At 46.3% G+C, this 26,091-nt stretch overlaps 2 protein-coding genes and 1 long non-coding RNA gene across 7 annotated transcripts in view; 2 read left to right on the top strand and 1 right to left on the bottom strand.

Moving 5' to 3' along the window:
- The window catches only part of SLC1A4 (solute carrier family 1 member 4), a 34,226-nt gene extending 19,346 nt beyond the window's left edge, over positions 1-14,880 (top strand). The window contains exons 6-8 of the mRNA XM_005018152.6: positions 859-1,053; positions 2,627-2,761; positions 5,205-14,880. Coding sequence (XP_005018209.4) covers positions 859-1,053; positions 2,627-2,761; positions 5,205-5,439 — 565 coding nt within the window. The 3' untranslated portion in view covers positions 5,440-14,880. The remainder of the gene's footprint in view (positions 1-858; positions 1,054-2,626; positions 2,762-5,204) is intronic.
- A 3,351-nt stretch (positions 14,881-18,231) lies between these two features.
- CEP68 (centrosomal protein 68) overlaps positions 18,232-26,091 on the top strand; it is a 16,467-nt gene continuing 8,607 nt past the window's right edge. For 2 of the 5 annotated variants that reach the window (XM_072035312.1, XM_072035308.1), the window contains exon 1: positions 20,638-20,704. The gene's annotated coding sequence lies outside the window, so the exon portion shown is untranslated. Of the gene's footprint in view, positions 18,370-20,637; positions 20,705-21,293; positions 21,380-21,426; positions 21,700-26,091 lie in introns of those variants that run through there. The other 3 variants (XM_072035309.1, XM_072035310.1, XM_072035311.1) reach the window with 3 other exon arrangements.
- On the bottom strand, positions 21,971-25,771 carry LOC113843090 (uncharacterized). The gene is made up of 2 exons (XR_003496093.3): positions 23,999-25,771; positions 21,971-23,855 (listed from the first exon to the last, which is right to left on the bottom strand). It is a non-coding gene; the product is annotated as an uncharacterized lncRNA (long non-coding RNA).

Raw genomic sequence — 26,091 nt, 5'->3', positions numbered from 1 at the left:
ATTATGCTGAGTTGGAAATTCTGGGGGGAAAAGGTGAAAGTATTTACCTTAAAAAGATCTTGCCAGCTGTCCTTTCAATTTTAGGCAAAGTGAGCATCAGTAGTGAGGGACTTCGTCCCACGATGTTTAGTTATCCAAGTTCAGCAGGATCTAGAACAACTGTAGACTGATTTTGCAGGGGTAAAGCAGATTTATTAGCTAGAGTAAAGTGACTTAGCGTTCTTGATTTCAAAGCTCTGGCCTGAACAGCTTTTATTTGTCGTAACCAAAGTTTGCCAATTTATTGAGCATGTCATTTACATTTTTCCCAAGGGGCAAGCTCCTGATCAAAGATCATAACTAAATAAAACCACTTCGGGTCATCTCCAAAAGGAGTAGATGCGTGACTGTCACAGGAGCTCAGTTAAACACAAAGTAGGAGAGAGTTTATGAATGAAACCTTACAGTTTATAATGCAAGAAGTAAGTCCAGCAGTGTTTTTTGATGTGTCGGTTCATTTGAGAAAGTAATAGTGCAGCAGGTTTTGAGACCTTATCATTCCACTGCGCTATTATGCCTCATATTGAGTCAGGTCATGAGTTCTTGCGTCTTGGAGGTTGAGTCCTTACCAGCTATTTCTGGATGGAAGATATTTAAATATTATTATTTAAATAGGCAGATTATTAAATATTGTAGCTCAGGGCCAACAAGGAGGGACATTGCTGTCATGACAGAGAGGGACTACAAAATGGCATCATCTTCTTGACAGTCTGTTCTGCAGCGTGTTAGAAATATGATAGTCATGAGACAGCGACTTGCCATTCAGTGCACCCTGATGCTTTGTGTTTGATTTTTTTTTTCCCTTTTCTGTGTTTCTAGCTCAGCCACTCTCCCGTCAATGATTAAGTGTATCGAGGAAAACAATGGAGTCGACCACAGGATCAGCAGGTTTATCCTTCCTATCGGTGCAACTGTGAACATGGATGGAGCTGCTATTTTTCAGTGCATGGCAGCCGTGTTCATTGCTCAGCTGAACAATGTTGACCTCAATGCTGGGCAAATCTTCACTATTCTGTAAGTTGCTTGCTATTGTAACCACATCCTTCTGGCCCCCAGACACATTAAAGCCTGTGGTCTCCCTGTTAATAGCTAGCAGTTTGCATTCCACATCTCTGACTTCAAGCTAGCAAACTGCTATGAGACATAATTATAGGGTCATTAAAGAACAGAATCTTTCAAGCTTTAGAAGATTGGCTAGAATCTCTATTTAATAAAAGGTGGGACCTGGGAGGAGTAACTGAATTATGAAACAGTCTTTGAGCTGTTTAAAGCTGTTCCTCGCATCAAATTTGTCTCCTTCTTTAAGGATCAACTTTAACTCCATTTGCTGTTACGCTGAATAACTGTGGCATGCTGCTCTAAGCAGAAAGCTACCCCATATTTACCCTCTGAATATCCTAGAAAATCCTCCAGCCAGCTTCTCAGTTCCTTTTGTATCAATTTCATACTGAAGACTGTTCTTGTTTACCTCTGCCCTTCTTAACATCACATCACTGGTTTCCCAGGTCAGATAATGATCATTCCCCTCCTGATTGTTATGCTTTTCCTCGTTATCTCCTCTACCACCTCAGTCCTGCCTCCTTGTCTGGGACTCTCTCCTCTCCATGCCTAGAACACCCTCCCAGGTCCCATATCCTGTGAAGTGTCGTTCTCTTCAATTCCCTCCCCCAAATCCCTGAAGTGAGTATCCTAGGAGCTCTAGCCCCTCACTGTGCCGAGAATCCATAAGCTGTATCTACCAGATACCTCTTAGGACCTTGCATTTTTTACCCTTCCTGGCCAGGTTTTATTTCCTTCCTTACTGCATTTCTCAGTATATTGTTTGTCTATTTAAGGCAGGGCTGGGGCATTATTTTCCTTGCAGATGGCAAAATTAGCCTTTCAGGCGTTAACACAGGCCTGAGGACTACGCAATAATAGCCCGAGGAAAATACAACTGTAGACATCTGCAAACAAAAAGGTGCAGGATCCATGTCCACTAGCACATGCACTACTTTCAGGTCTGTTTGGATGCAAGCAAAACACAGAGCAGGGATAGTGCCATTAGCATGTGTCTATGAACAGCATACTCAGACTTTTGAGATGAAGTCTTAAAGCACATTAGTCCTACACAGCAGTCAGCCTGGGTTTTGAAGTCTTGGTCAGAGCTAATTAGCTTCGGCATTGCCCTACCTTGATGGTGCTGCTCCCTGTTGTGGAGCAAGCTTCCTCTGTACCCTTTTCAGTGCATGGCACGGTTTACCTTTTTGTATTTTGGGCCAGAAGATAAAATGTGTTCGGTATCTTTGAACCAATACATGACTTGGAAATAGATGTAATAGTAAGGCAGTGGGAAATAGCTCAGGTTTTGTTTTTCCCCCCAAAAAAGGCAATGATAGTGTTAAAAACAGAACCATTACCTTGGTAGCTGCTGCAGATGCCTGCTGAGCAACTGTACTCTATCCCCATTACAACGCATCAACAAGCAGGAAGGGGTTTGCCTGGGAAGCAAACGATCTGCGTGTCCTTGCTGTAGTCTTTGTTTACAATTGCTCTAGCGGGGAAATGTGTGCTGTAATGCTAACCAGAAACACCAATTGGTTTGCAGCGTGACAGCAACTGCGTCCAGCGTGGGTGCAGCCGGGGTCCCAGCCGGAGGAGTCCTCACCATCGCTATTATCTTGGAGGCCATTGGACTTCCGACCAACGATCTGTCTTTGATATTAGCAGTGGACTGGATTGTGTAAGTACTTCAGGCCACATGTGTGTGCTGTTGCATGACACGTAGCGTTTTCAGCTGGAAATATGGCTCAGGGTAGTCAAAGTAGTGCAGTATAAAATAAAACTTGACCAGATGTGGCTGGGAACTCATGACAGGTGATGAAGAATGATGGAAAAGGCAGCCCCTTCTCAGTTAAAGCAGTTAGAATGCTACAATCCCTCTTCTGCTTTTTTACTGAGCCCTTAATGAAACATATTTCACCCTGGTTTCAGTTCCCCCAAGAAGAATTGTTAAAAGTTTGTTCAAGAAGGTATTGACACTGCTGGGAATTAGTTAGACACTGGAAGGGGAGGAGGAAAAAGGAAATTGAATCTGAACAGTGGTGGAAAGCTTTCTCAGCCATATGTGTGCCGCAGTCTTCATCAGAAGCTGTTGCCAGCTATTGTTTGAAGTATAAAAGCAAGACGGATCAAAACACCGACACAGGCATCACAGAGAGCTGCCGTCCATTGGCAGGGCAGGCACACAGAGGCCTTGCAGCATTCATCACAAATGTGGGCATTGTCACAGCTGGAACGTGCTGCTGGGAATCACAAGTTTACCACACGGTATTATCAGCTTTCCCTTCCATCTTCTGTGAAAGACCTAAGAGGTCAGACCTTTGCTCAGCTCCTTCTCTCCTTTCCAAGAGCTGTTTCCCTCCTTGAAACATGAGAGATGATCTCCTTGCCCAGCTCTGTTGGGAAGAGCTTATCTCACCACTGATGTAGTTATGTCCTCATTAAAACCTTAATTTATCTTTTGTCCCACCTAAATTAGATTAAGCCTAGAAAATTTGCTTTAAGTACTGGGGACCCAGCCACGAGTCACATGATAAAAGTAAATGCCACATGCAGATGTTTTCTTATTGCTTAAATGAGCTCTTGGAAGAGGGTTTCCCTGCTTTTCTTCTCAAACAAGCCCGTCTGTCTGCAGTCCTTAGAAGTACTAGAAAATCAGGAGTTTTTAGAATACTAGAAAAAATCAAACTGAAAGGGCTTCTCTGAGCACTTAGGATTTACAACATGCCTGCACTTTACATACTAGTGCAATAAGCCCAATGTGATAATTTAAAAGCATAAACTGCTCTCAAGCCAGCTGGTTGAAGTCGGGTAGTGCTGAACCACTGGCCAGTAAAGGTAAAGCAATCTGGATCCCACTGGGATTTTTTCCACTCAACAGGTTTGGGAACAGTTCTTGGTTTAGATGTACATAGTCTTTCCCCACTGCAGTTTGGAAACAGCAGCCTCTCTATACAGATGGCCTGCTTCCACGGAAGATGTGGAAATTTGGATGTCTGAGGACGGTCTTGAGTTGCCAAGGCTGGGGAAGAAGGCAGCTGTATTGCCTCCTTCCTTTCACACACCAACACACATCTATGGAGCTCGATCTTGCTCCTGCATTTTTGTTAGGGCTACTGAACTCTCTTGCTGTCACGACCTGTGGACCAGCCACCTCCAAAGGACAGGAGAGGCAGGCAAAGCACTGGCTGGCCCTTCGTGTCTCATCTCCCGAGGGATTACAGTGGTAGCTGTGCTTTCCACAAGCTGTACTTGGAACTGCCTGGAGGCACGAGCGTAAAACTTGCTGTTCCTTTCTCACTGGGCTACCCTTAGCCTGTGTCACGCTGGCTGCTTTTGTTTCAAAATACGTAGTATCCCTCTGTGGTCAACACTGTTGTTCCAGCTGAGGAATTCAGCCTTGTGGTAAGAAAAGCAGGGAGGAGGGACGGAAGAGCCCTGTATCTCGTTTTAATGCCAGCTGTTTAATTACCAAAGAAGACCACAGTTACAAGTTAAGCACATGCTGAAGTAATGCTGCAGAATTACTAATGGAAATCTCAAAAGGCACTGGAGAAATTGGTTTTTTTGAGTCATAAACATCTTCTGTTTGACCCCGAGACACAGTGGTTTTGTGCTGTAGGACTGAAGATAGGACAGGTGCTGCTAGCAAGAAACCTAGAGAACCCAGTCATTCTGCCTGCCTTTGGAAGGACACCTTATGTACATGTTTGGGCTAAGATGTCTTTCTATGGTTAAAAACAAAGTTGTGTGCTCCAAAGCACTTTCTGAATAAGCCTAAATCAAGTTCCTGCTCTGAACTTGCACTGGAAACCTGCTGGCCCGGGGAAGGGTGGAAAAAGAAAGACATCTGAGAAACAGCAGCAGCATTGCTGCGACCTGCTGAGAGACAGAACTAGTTGACAGTAACAGTTGGGCCTGCCTTGAACCCTCTCCTGTGCACGTTTTTAGTTCTGAAATGGCGATAATATTTCTGTGGAAAATACCTACGGTAACAACATCTCCCATCTCTAGCTCCATTAATGTCAGTGGATCTGGGGAGATGAATTTGGCTCTCCTTACGGTGTTGTAACTCTTAAACTAAAAGGCCACTGCTTTGTTTTCTTGTTTTTAATCTTAACCAGGGACCGAACCACCACAGTTGTGAACGTGGAAGGGGACGCCCTAGGAGCAGGTATCCTCAATTACCTGAATGAAAAAGACAAGAAAGAAAAAGAGCAGGAGCTAAAAGAAGTCAGCGTAGAAGCAGTTGCTAACAGCAAGTCTGAAGAGGAGACGTCGCCGTTGGTAACCCACAAAAACCAAGTCTCCAACGCAACCAGTACAGCAGACCCTGAATCCAAGGAATCAGTATTGTGAACTAGAGGCCGTTTGTTAACACACGTCCTAGAAGTGGACCGGGGACTTGTTAACGCACCTAGACGTTTGCAGTGCTAACAAGGGCTGGATGGCTCTTGAAAGTTTTCAGTTCCAGTCTGTTTTGAAATTTGCTGACCACGGGAAGGGGAGGGAGGTGGGTTGGGGAGAGAAGGGGCAGCGAAAAAGAACGCTGGCTTTATAATAGTGTTTTGGTAATTCCCACGTGTACATGTATATATGTGTTGCATGGACACACACATATACATGTAGGGGAAAGCAATGCCATTTGAGACCTGTTTTTACAAGAGATCTGTTAGTAAAGGCCCTAATGAGTTGGAGGTGGGGAATTAGGCAAATCCCAATAAGTGCTTATTGTAGGGAGAAATTAGTAAGCTTATTGTGCTGCTGTTCAAATGGAGATGCAGTTTAGAAACTCCAGAGTGGGTGAGAATGTTGCTTTAATTTAGTTTCTTGCCTGGAAACACTTACTGTCAATTACACACGGAATATGAAGCAACATTTTTCTCCCACTCCGCTTCCTCTCCTGTTCTCCAGTCACTTGAAAATGTCAAATAGAACCTGGAAAGTAGCTTTTTCTTTTTTTCTTTTTTTTTTTTTTTCAAAGTGTCATATCTGAATTAATCACAAGGGTCCAAACCTTGTTCCATTCCCCCGCTGCATTGCAGCTCATAGCAGCTTTCTTGCCTTTTGGTGAGTAATTCCCACATTTTGGAACCAAACGAAGGATATCTTAGAGCAGATCAGGAACTGGTTTTCTCCTCCCCTCTTAGCAAGCTGTTGAGAAAAAAGTCCAGAGGAAGCACGAATTTTGTTAAAGTAATCCCTCTGGGGCTTGAAAAATGTGGAGTCCATTCCAGCATAAATATGTCTAAAAGAGGCTTGCCTGTGACATTAAGAAAGCAAGAAGTCAGTTCCCTTCATGAAAACACACATGCACCTTTGCTAGCACTCCATGTCCTGCTCATGTTTGTTTAATGGGTCAGTCCAAACAAATTAAGCCATATCCCTTTTCCGGCAAAATTGAACAGGGGAGAAAAAAATCTGAACACATGTGGGAACTGACGACAGGCAGGTCTGATTGTTGGCTTGAAAGGGGAAGAAAGGAGGTGAGTTTCTAACCTCAGTGATCTCTGGAGCAGTTGCATACCTGTTCCTGCCAGGAATTTGGTCCTGCTACAAATGTTCAGTGATCTCTGAGTGTTAGGACAGTTGTGTACCTGATCCTGCCAGGAATTTGGTCCTGTTACAAACGTTCAGTGATCTTTGAGCATTAGGACAGTTGTATACCTGATCCTGCTAGAAGTTCGGTCCTGTTACAATGTTCTTCCAGCAGCAGCTTACATTTACTTCTGGGTGGTGCTGGGCAGGGGTAACGCTTAATGGCAGATGGTAAACTTTGCTTGAAGCTGATCCAGATGCTTCTGGATTCTGACTCCACCTTTTTTCCTTTACCACAAACTTCCTGATTTTGCACCCCAAACCTGATCAAAGTCCGGCAAACATTGCAAAGGTCCTGTTGATTTCTCTTGGCATTTTGGACAGCAAGTAGTTACAAAATGATGGCTGTGCATACGCCAAGATTTGCCTGGACTTGTGACACTTTCCTTTGGCTGCTTTAGCAAGATGAGTGCATGTGGTCAGTCCTCCACACTGTTAACTCAGTAATATATATTTACACTTAGCTTTGATGTACAATAATGATAAGTCTCCCCTTTTCTTTCTCCTCTCTTGCTTCAGAGGAAGCTATCTTGGAAAGATACCCAGTTGCTGATGTTTATGTTCACGGAACTAGGAAGAGGCAGCTCCAATTTTATAGCAGCAGCAGCCTTCATTTGCAAAGCACCTTTCCTGGTAAAGGGACACAATGAATTTTGCAAAAAGATGCTCAGAATGAGATGTGGCCACCTCTGAGGGATGACACAGTGAGTGCGTCACGACTGGCTGTTTAACCGTGTGCTGCAGAACTATGCAAACAAAGTAAGAAAGGATTAGTCAGCCCACTGTGAAACTACAGGTGAAGTTTCTTTTTAACCAGCTTATTTATAGCCATGTCCGCAAAGTCTGATCAATCCTTGGCTCAATTTAAAAATGGAAGAAGACAAACACAACTCTCTAGGGACATCCTTTGGCCAATATTTATTATTTCATTTTCAGCAGATCAAGACCTGCTGAAACTTTGCATTTCCTCCCATTAGAATCATCCGAACTCCTTTTAACTCAGGAAACTAAAAGCATGCTTTGTAGCTGACAATGAAAGTCAACAAATAAGAAGTGTTTTGAAAAATGTTTGAAAAAATGGTTGTGTGTTACACTCCTCCCCTCCCCCCCCCTTTTTTTAACAAGTCTAAATGTTTCATGGAAAAATGTGAATGCACCAGAACTGCAAATATTTTGATTCTGAAACAGTATATGGATGCTTCAGGAGAACTGGAAATCAAAACTGTTCCCTGCAGGCTGGGTTCTGTAGATGCATTTCTATCTCCCATCAGACATTTAGCTCCTTTGATGCTCTCCCTCACCATGACACATTCAGCTCAGCTGAAGACATGAGACCAGGCAGCACCCAAACAGTAAGTCCTGTGAAGCGTCACGGCAACATTTGAGAATAGGAAGTTGCTCAGTTTTGATTTTTCACCCCAGAGCTAATGTTGCCAACAGATGAAAGTACTTTAGGGGTGAGTGAAGGCTGGGTGTCCTCACAGACAACACCTAGCCACTGCTTTATTGATCTTCCTTCCCTGTGGTGCTGCTTGATTGTACCCTGTTCCTCCAAGCAGTGTGATGTAGGCTGTGGGGCATTCTTTCTGGCAATAGATCCCAGAAAATGGTTAAATTAATGCCAATTATCTCAGAGCTGTCTTAATCTTTTCCACTAGCAATGCACAAGCTAAATGTCTTTGCTGAAGAATGCCTCTCTGAGTCCCCATTACCAGATTGCCATGTTTTGCATCAAGGCGAATGTCTAGACCTGTGTAAAGCTTGTTAGAGCAGTCAGCTTTAAGGAGGCCGAATCATTCCTATAGCTGGAATTTAACAAAGGAAATTTAATACTTTTCCTCCTGGAAGCAGGTGCCATAGGATTTATATGAACCATTAAGTATTTAGGACCAGTCTTTTATCTTGCCAGAAATTTGTAATCTTGCAGAAGTCCTACTTTAGATTTAGAAAGCTGCCAGTTCTTTTGTTGTTTGCACACAGCAAGAGGGATCCCAGAGTTTTCTGTGCAAGCGTGAATGCTGGGTAATGACTGCTTTTCCAAATATCTTCTTGGTCTTTTTTGTTATTATCCGTGTCAGAAATTATATTTCTTATTTTTCTGTGATGTTACCATTCCTTGCGATGGCCTTGTCATATCTCCTAGGGCTCTCTGCTTGGCTTCAGATTATTTTTTCCTAAGGTACAAATGTAAAAGATCTGTTATTGCACTCTCTTGGACTGTAAAAAAAAATAATTGACACATTCCAACAGCTGCCCCTGTAACAGTGTGAGTCCTGACTGAGATGGGAGACTTCGCCACTTGCTTTAAGTGGCCAGGGTCTTCAGGTAAGGTCTCTGGGAGAAAAATGGAAGGGCTGTTGGAGGACGTGCATTTTTCTGCTCTCTTTAGATGCAGTCCTCGACCCGCAGCGCTACGCCATGAGCTTCCTACTTCAGGTCCCCATGCGGCCTCATACCATGAGGCTGTGAGCTGGCTAAGAAGGTGCTCAGCAGCAGTGCAGGTGCAGCTGGTGGCACCTGCTCTGCTCTTACCCAGGCACTCCACAAATCTGTCCAAGTATGGTACTTCAGTGTCTTTTGAGCGGATGTATGAATTCTCCCAACTTGACTGTAAAAGTGAATCCCTTAGTGAGTTGCTTTTTATTTCAAAAGGAAATAAATTCCATCTAGATAATGCTGGTTTTCTTGCTTGGTTTTAGTCTTTTGGAAAGTACAAATCCTTCTTATCCCTTCTGGTGTTTTCTTTAAGGTATTCACAACTGGGAGCTGCCATTGCCTTTCCTGCCACAATTTGTTTTCATTTCATTTTTAGGCTTCTGATGGCTTTGTGTCTGGGGTCGAAGAGTGAATTCCTACTGGTATTTTTCCTTTTTAAGAGCTGTTTCTCACAAGGGGAGCTCCGGTCACATCCTTTCAATTCAAGAGGAGTATTGGAGGCACCTCCTTGTATATACATCATTTATTACCATGATGGAGGCTTTCATGCTGCGCTGGTGCAATGGGATTGGAAAATAATAATAAATTCTAGTATTACTGGTCAGAAAAGGGAGGGTGCACATACATAGCAGCCCTGTGATCAGAAAAGCCTCTTCATCTTAGGAAAGCAGGCTGATAAATGGCTGATGCCCAACCCTCTAATGCCATGATTGCTTTTTAGGAGAAAAATACAGGAATATGGAAGAGAAGTGTTTGCAAGCCTTTGGCATACCCAGTGCTTTTTTCATTCTGACCCTGTTCTTTCCCTTTTACCTTCGCTTTTTTTAAGTGAAGTGCCTTTGACTGGCTTGGACCATCTTTTATTTCTTCTCTGGGACAGAATTTCCACTCCGTGCTTTATCAGTCACTACTTCATCTCACTGCATTTTCTGAAATGCCCTAAGCTTTTCTGTGTGTGATGGATGTAGTTTTCAGCTGGTCCATGGGAATGTCTTTTGCATTCTGCCTTGCTCCACCTGCCCTTACCTCAGCAAGGATTTGTGAGGCTTAGTTACTGTTTAAGAGTTGCTCAGAGAGTGCTGGGCAGCATCTGTCTCACCCTGGGAAAGGTTCTGTGCTATGATATGGCTGCCTGACAAGCAGTAGTGAGCAATGAAGGGTGCCAGCACTTGGCTGCTGTTAGAATATTTTCAGTAAACACCCATTATCACCAGGAATTGAGCTTTAGCTGAGTCCCTGCTAGCACGTTGGTAGTTGCACTGCAAGATTCAGTAATTCCAAAGGGCAGTGCCAGAGTTAAACACGATCCAGTGCTAACCATTCTTAGATTACTTCTCTTGTGTGTGCTTTAATATTTTACAGTAGAAATAATGAAAGCTGAGACTATTCGTTGTTGAAACGAGAGCTTCCTCTTTCAGCTCTGCATATGTTGGAGGTTGCCTCCTTTTGGGCTTGCCTAAGGTACAAAGCCACTGCTTCTTTCTGCACAGATCTGTAGTGTTGGTCAACACTTTGGGCTGAATCTTCACTCCCATCTTCTGCTAGCACCGCACATTTTTTCAGTCCCTAGAAAACGTCCTTCTGGTGGAAGTCATTTTTTCCCTGACCCTTCCACAGGTCATGAGCAACGTGCTTGAGGTAGGAAGTCGAGGGGTCAAAAGACAAGCTCTCGCCAAAGAAAAACGTCACATTTTCAGGAATTTTGACTGGGCTATGGCAGCTTACAGTCACTTCCAGACGTGCTTGTAATGGCTGATCCTGTGACTGATGGAACAGCACAGAATTAGGCAGGTCACACAAATTCTCTGCCTGTGCTTCCTTTTCTGTAAATTAGCTTTACAGATACTTACCAGTCTCTCACAGGCAATGATGTGGAGGATAGTGTAAAGCACTCTTAAGATAAAGCGCACTAAATCTTGGATAATAATAAATTTATCCAAAATCGGAAAGAAATCAAATAATTAAAGTATTCATCATGAAGTCAGAGCTGCATTGTGCTAAAATGTGAACGACTGCCTGACAGGAGATCCATTTGCTGGGCTAACTCATGGGAAGAGTGGGAGCTGGAGTCAGATCAAGTTGCTCTGCTTTGTCTTCCTCCTTCCATCTCCATCCAGGATGCCATGAAAGCCCACATTTAGGTAAAACAACAGGCCTCTCCATGGATTTAACACCTAAATTAAGAGCCTTGTCAACTTAGTTTTTATCTAGCTTCAATGGAAGAGCTTTTCAGCTAACAAGACAAGTCATCTCGGTGGCGGTATGGGAGAAAAGGTGGAGAAAAAGAAGATCTTGAGGATTGGAGGCAGAGCATCACAAAGGATAGGGCAGTTAAAAGTTCAAAGAAGCTATGGCACTGAAGGAAGCATCTTTTCCTTGGCATTTTGATATGGATGGCAACAGAAAAGACTGCAGGCATTTGTTCAGCATGTATTAGAGACGATGCACATCCCTGCCCCCTGACTGGCGAGGCTTTGCAAGGGGAGGCAGAGGCTGAGTGCTGATATTTCCGAAGCACACTGTCACTGAGCAACAGCTACACGTACAGCAGAGCAGCGTGGGGCTCTGATAAGCTGCTCCTGGCTGCTCGCCGTGACCACAGAGAAATGACAGCACAGCTCTGGATCAGGGATTGACCCACATTCCTCCCCGCACAGTAGCTGAGACAAATTCTCTTCAGATAAATGCGTGGTAGCCATTATTCTCTGAGGACAAAGACGAGCTTGTTGTTATCTACATGAGTGTATTGATGAAAGCCGTGCTCACTTGCTGCGCCTGTTTCAGGGAGGAAGGAAACGGATAGGGCAAATGCTCTTAAACTTTTTCCAAACATTAGGCAATGCATCGAGACAATTGCCCCTGGAATACTTGCACAAAAAGTGATCAAGAGCTTTATAGGACTCCCATAGCTTTCTGTCTTTGCATCTGAAGCATCATCCTAGGAAGTTAATTTCACAGCTCTAGCAGTGAATATGCGCAGAAAAAAGGAAAAGGATGATTTCTTGAATCTCATGAAGAATCATCAGGTGGGCTAGGAGCAGACCTCGAATCCCAAAGAGCTGTTGGTAGCTAGCAAACTTCACCCCCCTAAAGAAGTTAACATCTGAGGGTTTATAAATACATTTGAGTATTGATACCATGATCACTCATCTTTTAGGGAGGATGAAAGACAAGAAATGTAGGAGTAGGAGGGTTATCTTCTCTCTAGGGTGGATTCTTTAATATAGGAAGGAAAAGCTTTTTCATTCAAGAGTTCACAGCATGGTCCTTAAGGGCCTGATTCTATCTCAGTGTCAGCAGACATCAGACATCAGACAGCAGACATCATCCTCATCACCTGTGAAATCTCATTTGGATTTAACCACTGATCTTAGCGGCAGCAGGAGGTGATGGCTCTGAACGTTTGAGCAGGCCAGCTGCTCTGACTCAGTGTCCCACCCAACAGACTTTTTGCAGCCAAGGCTGCTAGTTCCCACAAGGCCACAGATGCTGTTTGCAAGGCAAGCAGGCATACCAACAAGAACCAGCACGAGGCAATGAATTTTGAGCCAACCCTGTTGTAATGCAAAGTTAACGGTGTGGTTTAAAGCCACAGCGACCGAGAAATTCAGTGTTAGATGTTCCTTAAGGTGGCTTTCACTTGGTCCTTCTGATAACAACACTGAGAAAAACAATCAGCTTCTTTGCAGACATGTATTTAGTAACCGAGGTTAAACTGTGTGTGGTGTGTTGGTACAACTTGATTTCTGTTACACATTGCACAAAGAAATTGAGAAGGGAAATCTTTTCTTAAGGAAACTGTTTGCACATGGCCTGAAACCCCTGCTGTACATTCCCATAGAAGAAAAAAAATGTGCTTAACCATAAAAATACCCCAAGTATTAACTGGTACAGATGGCAGCTTTTTAAGAACCCAAAGGAATGCCACAAAATACACGAGCCAGGGCCTTTGCTAGCGTGCATTAACGTAATTTCATGAGCTTTCAGTGGCCTATGGACTTCTGATGGGGATGATACCTCCCCAGCAGCAAAGGGGTTTGAGTTGGTCCTCTTAAGAAGATAATGTTCTTGAAAGTGCCCAATAAAGGGACATTTTTAATACTTGCTGGCTACAGCTAGAGGCATTTTATGTGCTCACAGTACTCTCATGAATTTCTGCCTCACACAAGAAAAATGTGTTTTCTAGATGGTCAGTGCTGATGCAGAATCAAGGCTTCCTGATATTCGGATCAGTTTTCCATCTCTGTGTCCCTCTTGCAGGGTCTGCTGCAGTCTTTAAAATCTGCAGAGACCCCAGCAGGACCAGGCTTCTATAGCACATGGATTAAACTTAAAGATATTCTAGCTCCACGTGAGGACATAGATGGTCTCACATCCTGTTATTGAGGGGACAAAGACAAAGATTCAACTTCAGAGGAGGAGCTGGGCCGAAAAAAAACAAACAACCCTATGTGAAGGCAATACCTTAGTCACATTTTGCACTTAATAACTCAAAAACTTGTGACCAACCTAGCCCTTACTGCCTCCTTGGTCTGCCCCACAATGCATGTTCTGTTGGCCTTGCTTTCCTGAGCACCAATGTAGAGGTAATGTTTGCCATTCCTCAATATTCCAGTCTTTGAAGAATGTAGTCTTATTTAGGCTTAAATCTGTTGCTATCCTGGCTGCACTTCTGTAAGGTCATGCACAAAGCGTGTGCTGTGCAGGATGAAGACTGTGAGTAGCAGTACAAATAACCGTGTGTACCTCTGCTAAGGGGAGATGTGCCTCGTTTTCAAAGCAAAGAGGAATTGCTGCTTCTTTGTGGTAAACTGAGACTGACTCACTCACACTTGGGGAGGAGGAAGGTTTGGATTAGCCCTCTAGATTCAGGGACAGCAGGACCACCGCTAAGACACGAGGTGCCTCCTTCTGCCGCAGAGGTACGCGATCTGCCTTACTACCCTTACAGGTGCCTTGTTTGGGTTTTTATTGAAACTATGCACCAAAGGCAAGAGACTCTGTTGTCCCTGCAGACAGGAGGGAGAACAAGATGTCCTGATGTGAGACGAAAGCCTAGTCTGTAAGACAGGGAAAGTGGGTTTCTTTTATCCTCTAAGTTTTCTGTCAGCAGTCCTGCCTCTGATGTGCATATGTATGTGTGTGCTTTTATTTCTACATGAACACAAATCGCTCTAATTAGAAGGGAGGATCCTTGTATTTTTATATGCTAAGCCATTTGATTAATTACTTTAATAAAGTGACACACGGATGAACTCTGAAATTCACTGCCATCTGCTCCAGTACAATCCAAATTGACAGATACAAAGGTACCTGCCTTCAGATAAAACCTCGTGCTGAATGCACGTAGAGCAACCACTCCATTCAATGAGTACGTGTGCCATGTGGGTGTGTTGATGCTTGTGAACTTCTCTAACTGTTCCTGTTCTAAAGCAGTGGGTTTGATCCACGTGACTCTGTATCAGCCTTTTTATTATCTACCGAGAACAGATGGATATGCAAAAAGGACCATATTGCTGTGTCTGGGGGGTGTGACCCTGGGGGAGATATTACAGATGTTTACTGTGTAGGGCTCTCCTCGGTGTTAAAATTCTCCCTGCCTGCCTGGGGAGAAGACGGTCCTGTGGTTCAGGTTGAGATGGTTTGCTGCATTAGAAGGGTGACACAATAGGATGCTCTCTCTTTTTCCCTTCTGTCATGGAAATGTATATTTGTTCTCTCTTTGTGTAGCTTCTCAATCTGAAATAAAAATCACCCCAAATAGAATTCATGTTTTGGTCTTTGTTTGGAGAAGACCTGGCTTTTTAGCTGGATCAACGTTTGCCCTAGGTGGCCAGGCCTTTTACTGGACTGGGATCTTGAGCTCCGTGCTGATACCACGACCCGAGCAAACTCTGATTCCACTGGAAATGCCCCTGAATGAAAATTGTGTACCTTGGTGTTTGGGTCCTCTTTGCAAGACCACGACCTTCACTGGCATGCCGATGTCACTGGTTAACTGCCTATCAGTCCATTTACCTCCTTCCCCTGCAGCTCGTGGTGACCTGATGCTAGGTAACATTTCTTCAAGCCGTATGCACAGATACTCAGCTCTAAAGGGTCTTCAGGAAAGCTGGGACTAGTACACAGTTTTTAGAGACGTGCATCATAGTGGGGTACAGGGGCTGACAGACCTGTGGCCTGTTGTGCCAAATGACCAGACTTCATTCTCTGGAGGAGTACTGAGGAGTGGGAGAAATCACGTAGCAAATCCTTTGGGATAGATTGGTATGTTTGGGGAAATTTTGCATTTGGTCCCCATACTCAGTCTGATCAGTGTGATGGTTTCAGAACTGAGGGCCTGGATTTGGAAACAAGTGGTTTTGATACAGCATTTCCATTAAAAGCTTGTATGTAGGGTAGATTTTATACTGAGATGCAGAATATCACAAATCCTGATAAGAATCTACTATATAAGTGTATTTTTGCTAGCTTCAAGCATTAAATTCAGGTCCTGGAACTAAAAAAGAAGGGTGCGAATTCATAAGAATTGCAAGCTCCAGAAGAAAGAAGTGTAATTTGAAGGACCTGTGCATGTGTGATTTACAAATTGTAATGGTATTGTGTTTTGGTATGTTAATTTTATAAATCTATCAATGTGATGTTTTCCAAAAAGCCTATCTGACCTCAGGGTTGTGTCTTTGTCTTCTTGCTTCCCTGCTGAAACCCTAAGGAGATACCTGGAGGAACGCTGCTCAACCAGCAAGCTGCCAGAGGAGTGCTCTCGCACATTAGTTGCTAGCTGTTCAAGTGTCAGCTCTGGATACAGAGATGGCTGCTGCCTGAAACAAGCAGGTTTTCGGAAACTTTCTGAGGTAGGTGGTGATTGTCAGAGCTGTAGTGCCTCACCATTTGAAAGCCATGAACCTTTATGAGACCCATGGAAAAATGTGGAGTGATTGGTTTGTCTTCAATGAGAACCAAGTCAAACACTAGGCTGAGTCCCAGCTGACTCAATCCAGACATTTTTAGAGCTTTAACACTAAACAAAACAGATGAAGTTTTGCATGATATTTCTACCACCACCTGCCAATCTGGCCTCATGCTTTTAAATTTTGAAGTAATTCAATCATTTTTTAAGAAGAGAGCTTTCAGGAAAATGTACTTCACTTTTTCCTTCTAAAAATGAGTGATGGGTTAAAAAGACAGACCACACATTTTAGAAGTTCACACAAAGAAAAACACTTAAAATAAATTTATAACAAAAGCAGCTGCTACTGCTGTAATTGAATATGTAGAGATGAAATCCAATTATGGCCAAGGAGCAGATTAGTTCTTTTATTATTATTATTTTTTTAATCCTCGGCTTGCTTGATTAAGGTAGATATAATTGTAGGGAAGTGCTTTGTGAGTCAGCTAAAAGGTTGAAAGACAACACCATGTTGTTCTGCTATCAAATGACTGGTTTGGGTCTAACAGGTTGCGTGGTACAGCTGTGCTAATAGTCAGGTCACCTTTCAGATATGTGGAGTGATGTTAGGTTGTTGAAAATCAAATCTCTGCTGTCTTCCCATTATGAGCATTCAAGCGAATGTACAAGTACGTTGCACCTCTTGGGAGTCTCGTGTGCTGTGATCTGCATGAAAAGAGCTTGGCAAGTTTACAGCTAACTTGCTGTTCTTGCAAGTTCTTGCATCTTGGATGTGAGAGTAGAGCCACCATGCTAAGGAGGATACCTGTGGTTTTAGACTGGGCAGGAAGGGTAGCAGCTGGAATTTATTTCCACATTTTGAAAGTTATCTCCACGATCGTAAGGGCTGGGTTTGTCAAACTTTATGCCAGAGACCAGACAAATTACAAACTGGCTCTGAAACCTAGGACTGGAGATGCAACACAAAGCCACTCCAGAGTCTTGGGTAACTAGACTTCACCATCTCCACGGGATAGTGATCAGCGATGCTATGTAAATTACTGTAATTACTGTGTCACGAAAACTCGTACACAATCAGGCAGATCTGGATTCTCTTCACTGTGGTATGCTACAATATAATTAGATGGAGATGCCCACAGCTACCAGAGGTTGAGGGAGGCCTCCAAATATTCAGAACTCAAAGCTTGCAAACTGAGCAGGTTCCAACCAACAGCAACAGAGCCGTTGAGATTAAACATTGCTTCCCTGGTACTGTAACATTAATTAGCTCAAGTAATTTGGCTCACTGAGCTTCCTTAAGGTATGGGGCTTTATCCTTTCAGCAGTACCATTCCTGCTGTGTTAGGAAACCGGTGTAGCCAAACTCAGAATAAGATCTTATAGAAGGGGAATATAGTATTTATTTAAAGAATTTGTATGTAAGCCAATTTTACCCGCTCACACTCATTCTTTTATAGATTTCACTTATTCACACTCACAAGCCACGAAATGTGTGTCCGAGTGGTCTGGTCCCAATCACCTGAGTGCCACATAAGCAAAATAGGATGGTGCCTGTCAAATCTTCACTAAATCTCCTACTTTTTGGAGAGTTCTTTAATAGTCGTTAAGAATTGTTGGGTTTTGGCGGTCCTGTGCTGCAGCCTCTCTTCCTGCTGGGCTGCCAAGAGAAGGAATAGGAGATGTGGAATGCTGTGACCCTGATGCCATCCTCCTATTATCAGAGAGCAGGGTCTTCTTTGAACAAGTCGACTGTGCTATGGTCTTAGTTGTGTGCAGGCCTTCTGGGCCTGGCAAAAAAAAAAACAAAGGCCAAACCTTTTGCTAGGCATGGCATCATTTGCTATGACTCCAAGCCATTCTTCAAACCACTGCTTTGCTATTGTGATGCTTACATTAACTAATTTTAAATTTATACCAAACCATCTATTTCTTTTACAAAGCTCCATGCTGATGATTGGTTCGTGCAGATCACAGCTCTGGTTTTGAAGAGTCTCTGAGTTCTGCTCAGGACAACATACAAATAACAATACAATACAACCCTGGAATTAGAATGAAAAAGAAATCCCCCAAGTTCTCCATCAAAAGCAGTGGTAAAATCTCACACTTAAAAAGTCAAATTAGTCCCAATTATTCACTGTCCCTTATAATTTATATTGACTGGCAGCTGCCACCACCTCCTGACCGCTTGGCTCATATTTATTCCACAGCAACGCATCACCTTCATCCAACAAGAGGAAAGTCAGAGCATTTCCCATTAATCCCCACCTGCACAACAGCACCGAGCCTTGATCTGCGCTGCCTGGGTGTTTCAGAGGGACGACAATGCTGCCTCGGCCTGGACAGAGGTAAGGAGATGCTTTGGGAGAAGGTGGAAACTAGAAACACCTGCCTTTAGGGCTGGATTGCCTGTTGCTGGCAGTGAAGCCAGGATGTTTATGGTGTGATGGGTACATCGTGTGGCCAGAAAGGAGAAGTGCAGTTTCTACTTGGCCTTTTTCTAGGGCTAAATCCTTCCATTCTGTCCAGCTGAGCAACTAAGTGGTAAAGAACTGAAGTTGTCCAGCTGCTAACAGTACATTTCATTTCCCTGCACTCCAATGTTGACACTAAAATAGGTATCACTCTGTTTTTTCTCTATTCTTAATTAATCCTGCTTTGCATGTTTTATTTTGTGAGCTGCTTTGTGTTCCCTTAAGTCAAATTTTCTGGTGTTCCTGCAAAATTAGGAAGGAGAAGCAGCAGCTACCTTTTTTTAGGAAAGCCTTAGTAACACTGCAGTAGTGGTTTTTATCTAAATGTTTTACGTGATCTAAATGTATGGGTAAGGGAAGGTTTCTAGGCTTTTGGTGATTTTTTTCTAACTAAAAAGAAGCTAAAGCAACATGGCTGAAATGAAGCTGCTTACTCAGACGTTACTAGAGTAAATGTGCAGCTGAGGGACTGGATTCCCCAGGTGCCTACCATATGGCTGTAAGTATTTGATTAACGACAACCGTTTTAGAACAGAAAACCTGTGGGTCCCACCTGGAAGAAAAGGTCTGGGAACGGGGAGGAGGGCAGGGCTGAAATTCAGAGCAACATCAGAAGAATTGGCAGAGGGTCTGGAAAAGAGAGGATCTAAAGAATTAATCTAGATGAGAATAACGAACTGCACAAATACTGTTGGGAAGCGGTGGATTAAGGAGCCGGATCAGGAAGTTACGGGCAGTTTGAAGCATGAGTCAAGTGCCCTGCTCTGTGAATAATCAGGTAGCATACCAGGATGTGTAAACAGGAACCCAGCCTGGAGAACCACACTAAATTTGCCTTATCATAGCCAGGCCTGTGCTGGAGTTTGGGGCAAGGTTTAGGTTTTGAGTTTCAAAGAAGCGTGACCTAGGGAGAGTGAATCAAGAGAACAAGGGGAATGGGTCCAAGACATGGAAATGCAGACATCTGGGAGTAAAAAGGGTTGTTAACCCCAGGAAGAAAAGGATCTCTCCCAGTCCTGTGAGACCAAACAATTTAGGAACATGTCTGGCAGCAGGTACACCCACAGCACAGCTCAGGCAGGGACCGAAGGACTGAAGGACTAAAGAAAGGGTGAGTACAAATTAAAGTGAGGAAGGCCTACGTGAAACCTTCTGAAAGGAACTTTAATAATACAACAGGGGGTTTTGCTGTCTCTTTGAGGTGACAAGCAAACAGAGCCTGTCCTGGCCTGTTGCCCAAATGGGCTGGCACCTCCAAAGGTGTCCGAGTGCCGATGCCAGGGCTAATAGCAAAACGCACGAGCACATCACCACTGCTGGGCTGCTAGCACCTTGCGGAGAGGGGTCGGAGCAGTTCTGTGCCCAGATGGCTCCTGCCCATGAGCACGGGTCGGAGTTTGCCTACAAACCTGTCCTGAAGGAGCGAGGAATGCGGTGCTACCAGGTTACAACACAGCGATGTTGCAACTCAGTGCCTGAGCTGTTCTAACAGGGGGATAAGGTCAGTCACCTCCACGCTGCCAGCAGAACCAGGGAAGACTTGTGGCAGCTCCTTCCCACTGCAAGACAGGCTGGTGAACTGATGTGTTACACCTAACATTCACTCTGTGGCTCTTAAAGGTGGCAAAGCGCTTCTGACTGCTCTTTCTTCCCCCTGCAGCACTATTAATATCCCTATAACGGACAACACGGAGACTGCCATCCCAGCTTCCCAGAGCACAGAAGCAGTGCTTTCAGGTCTGATTGTGGCACTCAAGCCCTGCTTTGTGCTGTAGGCACGGGGATTGCCCCTCGAGTGCCAGCACCCGCAGAATGGGTTAAATAAATCCTTTCCCTTCACTGCAGAGACTTTGCTGCACAAGGTCCTGAGCTCCCGGAGCAGCAGGAAAACGCCTGCCCTGGCGCTCACCAACCCTGAGCAGCCTGGGGTAGGGGCTTGGCTGGATTTGGCAGCAGGATATGGGCGGGAGAGCAGGGTCCGCTCCCTCCCAGCCCTGCCCTGCAGCAGCCCCAAAACGAAGAAAGGGGAGGAGGAGGAGGGGGGGGTTCTCCGGTAGGGGAGGGGGGAGCACGCCCCGCTCCCATTGGCCGCCGGCTCGCCCCGCTCCCATTGTGACGCAACTCCTCGCGCTCCCATTGGCTAAGACGCGGGGGAAGGGGGCGCGGCGCCGGGGCCGGGGGAGAGCGGGGGCGCCGGGGCCGCTGCTCGGTAGGTGCGGGCCGGGCACGGGGTGCGGGGCTTGGGGGGGGGCCTGGGGGGGCTCCGGGGGGCTCCGTGAGCCCAGGGGGGTGTCCGCGGGGAGAAGAGGGCGGGTTCTGCTGTTTTGGCCCCTCTCCGTTACAGGTAGCGGTGTTGCAGCTGCGGTTGCTGCGTTAGCAGGGCATGCTTCGGCGGGTCCCGCTGCTCTCCCCCTTTTTGGGGGGGTTAAAGCACAACTCCGAGTATTTCTTTTTAGCCGTAGAAGGGCTTTTTGGGAGAAAAGCGTGCCAGAAAAAAAGGAAAACAGTAATAAAAAGGAAATCCTGCAGGCCCAAAAAGCAGTGTTGGTGTGGGTGTGATCCCAAAACAGCAAAAAACTGCCCGCAGTGTGTGTGACCCCAAACCAAAAGCAGTGCCCGCAGTGTGCGTGACCCCAAATTGTGGTTTGGGGTGCCCCGCTGAACAGGACCCCAGGACGGAAGCTCCGGCCACGTCGCCGCTTTTGTTGCAGCCCGTGGGCCGAGCGCTGGCGGTGGGACGCGGTGGGTTGGGGCACAGCCCTTGTTTTCCACCAACTTCGGTGGCGACTTTTTGGCAGGCAGCTTCCTCTTGACAACGGGGAAAAGTCGAGGGATCGGTTTCCGGAGAGATCCCGTTACTCCTTCTGGACGTGCCCCCCCTGAGGTGAATGAAAAGCTTTTTGTTTTCATTCATTGTTTTGTCCGAGAAGTGGCCATGGGTACTGTTTCTGTGCCGCTCCATCGCTGGTGGGACAACCGAGGGCTCCGCTGTGGTGAGGATTTCTGGCTGCTTTCCTGGGCTTTTAAGGCCAGTGGAAAGTCTCCGCTGTGCCTAAAGCCCTGGCTGTACGTCACTCTGTGGCCGTGTTGAGCTTCTCTTTGTCTGTCCTGGCCAAGGGCTGGGGCTTGCATCCCATCGTGGGGCTCTTGGTGTGGCCTGGCCACCAGCAACATAAACTTCGGTGTTGCTGCTGTTGGAAAACGGTGAGAAACCCGGCTGTCTAGATGCTCTTGGGAGTTGCAACTATGCTTTAGTAGTAGGAGAGTTTGAAAACTTACAGAAAGTTCATTTTCAGTCTGTTTTTAAATGCAGCTTATTGTCCAGCTGCCCGGCATGTGTGGGCTGGAGGTATCTGTTATTACTGGGCTGGCTGACGTGAGACTTAAGCCACTAAATCTGATAGAAATAGCAAGGTACAGCAGCCCTCTAAAAGTAAGGAGGTGTGCCAAGGTTGGTTGTTAACTAATGCATGCGAAATTTAAACTTTTAAATACGCTTTGGTGCCTTGCTAAGCTTTGCTTTGTTTTCTGATTTTTCTAATTTTTAATTCACTGGTTGTAAAGGCATTTGTGTCCCAACCTGTGGGTTTCTCAAGCCCTCCTGGCTGGTAGGATTGGGACGGAATTGAAAATCTGGATCGTTTCTGAATGTACAGAGAGAGCGGCTTCCTGCTCGTGTGCTGGCTGCAGGGGATGTGAATGCATCTTCCTGTGGTAACTCCAAGCCCCCGGGGGGGTTTAATTGAAAGGATTATGTTGATGTGAACAGCGTGGTGGACTATAAATACATATTAATGATGAGAGAGAGTTGCATAGAGAAGGGAAGAGCGTTTCTTAAGGCGTGAAGCCAGGGACTGAGCCTACATCCCAGACTGCTGGATTTGTGTTAGCTTCTTGGAGATCTGGCCACAAATGCCTGCCTGCTGCGTAATGACGGCACGGGGAAGGCACTGCGAGCATGTGAAACACGCCGGCAAGGAGAGGAGCGAGCTGCTGGGGTGTCTGCTCACGTCCTGGCCGCTGGTGATGCCCCCTGCTCAGTCAGGGAAGAAAGCACCAAAAAGGGTGAGCATGAGGTGGGAGAGGGGGGCAGACAGGCTGTTAGGCTCTGAAAGTGACACTGGGATTTAATACGTGGTACCCGTTTGGGTTAGAACAGCAGGAATCCCACTGCGAGTGTCACTTCTCCCCGGTGCAAAGACCCTGGCTTTCAGAGCCAGGCACACAAATACCCTCAGAGGATTTCCTGGGCATTTCAATCACCTGGAAGTTGGACTTGACCTTTTGGCGTCCGATTCGCTGAGACTTCTGTGCGTGACTTGTTCAAACAAAACGTGGAAATTAGCTCTGCAAGCAAAGTGGCTGGCTGGGAACCAGTTAGGGCTGGCAAATAGCAGCGTGCTGCCTCCTGGGATCCAGAAGACCTCCGTCATCCAAACTGTACAGCGTGCTTGGAGAAATCGTGTGTGGTATGGCACTGCGACAGAAAACAGAGGTGGATTTGTGAACTTGGGAATGCTTTGGGATGCTGTTGCTGTTAGCATCACAGATTTACCTACTGATAAGCAAGCTAGATAAGCAGATGTATCTTTTTATGATACTGTTGTATAATATGTAAAAGGGGCAGGTTCATTAATCATTTTCCTCGCAATCACCATGCCGTTTTATTTGGATATCCAACCTTTTTTTGGGGGTAAAAAGAGCACAATATCACCAATTTTAGGACAAAATGGTAGTGTGTAGGGCTGTATCTGATAGTGACCCACGTGACCGTGACAAATAAGGGAGTGAATCCAGGTGACGGCTGGAGGAACAGCCCGGGGTGCAGGGTTGGGAGAGCCCTGGAGTTATCTGCCCGCCGCCGCAGCTGCTGCCACGCTGAATATAGCTGCCCAGCACTTGCTCTCACACAGCGATCATGTTCCCTCAGGCTGTCAGCATTCAGGAAGGAGGAAGGTAACACGGGAGCAGCAGCTACAGCACCTGCCGTGGGTCACGTCATGGATCCAGTCTCCCCTGGAGCCCCAGCACATCATCCCGCTGCCCTCGTGCTATAGGAACGCGTTGGCTCTGCCCGTGGGAGCATCTCGCTGGGCGGAGAGGCATAAAGCCAGCTCTCAGCAGAGGTGCCACACAAGCAGCTGCCAGCCCCATCTTCTGCAGCCCGCGCTGAAATCACTCTCGGAGCACGCAGATCTCACCCTGGCGGTCGCAGGGTCAGGCAGCTGCTCAGGGCCTCGTGCTGGGCAGAGCAGTCACCAGGGCTGCGCCTGCCTTGCCTTATTTTAAGTCACACAGAGCTCCAAAATGCTTCTTCCTCGCGGCGTGCTGCTACTTGAAGCCACCTCTTGCTGCCGTCCCTGTACGGTGAGAGCCCAGGGGCCCAGAGAATAAAAAGGAGAAAAAAAGATGATTTTAAAAAAGTAGTAATAATAATGATTTCACCCTCTTTCTTTCCTCAGCGCTGGCAAAACAAGGCTCCCCGTGTGCTGTTTCCAGTCACCTTGCTTTAGCAAAATGCAGTGAGCCTGGGTTTGTTTGAGCCAGGAGTGAGGTTTTGCTGACGGAGGTCACCCCGTGGCCTGAAACACTGCCTGTTCCCATGACTTCTGCTTTCCCCAGAGGGGGGAGCATTTGTTGCCTGAAGTTATCATCTCCTTGAATCTGCCCAGGCCCAGCTAACCTAATTAGTAAGCGCTTTAAAACCTGCCACATGCTCGTTAGCTCAAATTGGCTCTGTCCTCTGCAAGCCTGTGCTGGGAGCTTCCACCTGAGGGGGATTAGGGAGCGCCTGGGCTCCCCGTTTGGGGACCTGCCTAGCAGTGTGCTAGCTGTCAGGATGGATCATTCATATCTTACCATTTTATTGGCTTCATGAGCACCAAAGGACACCAGCCAAAGCACTCTCTTCCTTCTCCTAGACCCCAAGCGCAGTGAGGATCAGCACCTTGCCCCGTGGGAGGCGAGCAGGGGCCCTGCAGGTCCTAACCTCGGAGAGGCTGCAGCTGGGGTTTGATGCTGCCAAGTGCCTCACCCCGCCTGGGGGGAGCCCTGCCCTCTTTGCAGGGTGCTGGGAGGGGGCAAATTTGAGCCGTCGAGGTCTGAAACGCTGAGCTGCTTCTGCATCACGAGGGTATGCAGACAGCACAAGCTTTAGTCATGGTGGTGGGCTGTGTGCTGTAACAAGCCCATTTTTCACACACTTTTAAAAAATAAAACTTGGCTTTTAACCAAGATTCTTTGTTTCCTAACAGTGCTTGATGTGCATTATGAAAACCCAACTCTTCTGCCCTGTTGCAGCTCCTCATCAGAGGTCCAGAGAGGGTGCTGGTGGAGCATCCCTGTGCGTGGGGTGCCTGCAGAGCCCGAATCCACCCCCAGCAGGAGCTGGGTGCCCATCCCACCTCCCCAGCACCCGCTCAGGACTTTGCCCAGGCGCCAGGAGCACCCGCTAAAGCAAACAAACCCAACACAAGGGCAGCTCCACCGTGCTTCTCTCGAGAGAGGCTGCGACGCGTTGCCTCGAGTCATTCGGCCTGCAGAGGTGCTCTCCTCATTTCCCAAACCGTCGCTGTGCGGGTGGAAATTAGGAGTGGTCTGGAAGCCAGTCACCTGAGGTGGCTTTTGTCAGACCTGTCTGAGCTGACAGGCCAGGCACAGGCGTGCTCTGGCGTGTGTGTGTGTGTGAATCAGAGGCCGAAACCAGAGGGAAAGGAGCCCCACCGACCTGCAGCACCCTGGAACAAAAACCCAGGCTGCTGCGGGTGCCCCGAGTGAAGGGACGAGTCAGCAGGCTGCTGAACGTAGCTTCTGTGCTCAACAAACCCTTGAGAACAGGGAGAAATTGCCCAGGTTTTACCAACTTCTCCTTCAAATCTAGGGCTTAAAGGCAGGCACGAGGTGGCACAGGTGGTGTTGGCATCCAAAGTATTTTGGTTGGGTGAGACTGAGCTATCGCCGTTGTTGTTGTGCTGCTGCTGGCTTTTGGTTTTAAACTCGCTTCCAGCTCTTCCACAGCTGCTGCTTCATTCCCCACGCGTCAAGGTGAGAAGGAAGCGGGCAGTGTTTCAGGTGTCCTTAGTACAGAAATCCAGCCCTCAGAAGCTGCCAGAATCGGATTGAGAGGATCATGTTGTTTTTAATTTATTTTTCCCCCCCTACCTGATGTGTTTGTTAAATTGGGGGCTTGCTTCATGAAGCTGAGAGCTTGCTGCACGCCTCTTTACAGGGCTCCAGGGCTCAGGCTGCAGGAGTAATAAATGTCTGATGGCTCTGCAGTGCGATGCGGTGGGCTTGGCTCTACGGCAAATGTGCCATCAGCTGAGCAAGTTTCCACTAATTACCTTCACTAGAAGTTGATTTCACGAACATTTGTGAGTTGGGGCAGAAGTTGCACAGCGAAGTGCCAAGATTCGGGTTTTATAGCCTCCTACCTCCCCCTCTAACTTATTTTTTATACGCTTTTGCCTTCTGGGTGGCTTCCAGTCCACGTTTTTTGTATTTATCTTCTCAAAAACTCCCCACCTCGGCACCCTTCGGGGCTCAGCCACGTTAATGCAGGCTTTAGGTTCTAATTACCGATGTCTCATCTGGGCC

The sequence above is a fragment of the Anas platyrhynchos genome, chromosome 3 (assembly GCF_047663525.1).
Source record: "Anas platyrhynchos isolate ZD024472 breed Pekin duck chromosome 3, IASCAAS_PekinDuck_T2T, whole genome shotgun sequence".
Lineage (NCBI taxonomy): Eukaryota > Metazoa > Chordata > Aves > Anseriformes > Anatidae > Anas > Anas platyrhynchos.
Note: the sequence above shows the minus strand (reverse complement) of the source record. Positions and strands in the feature narration are given on the sequence as shown.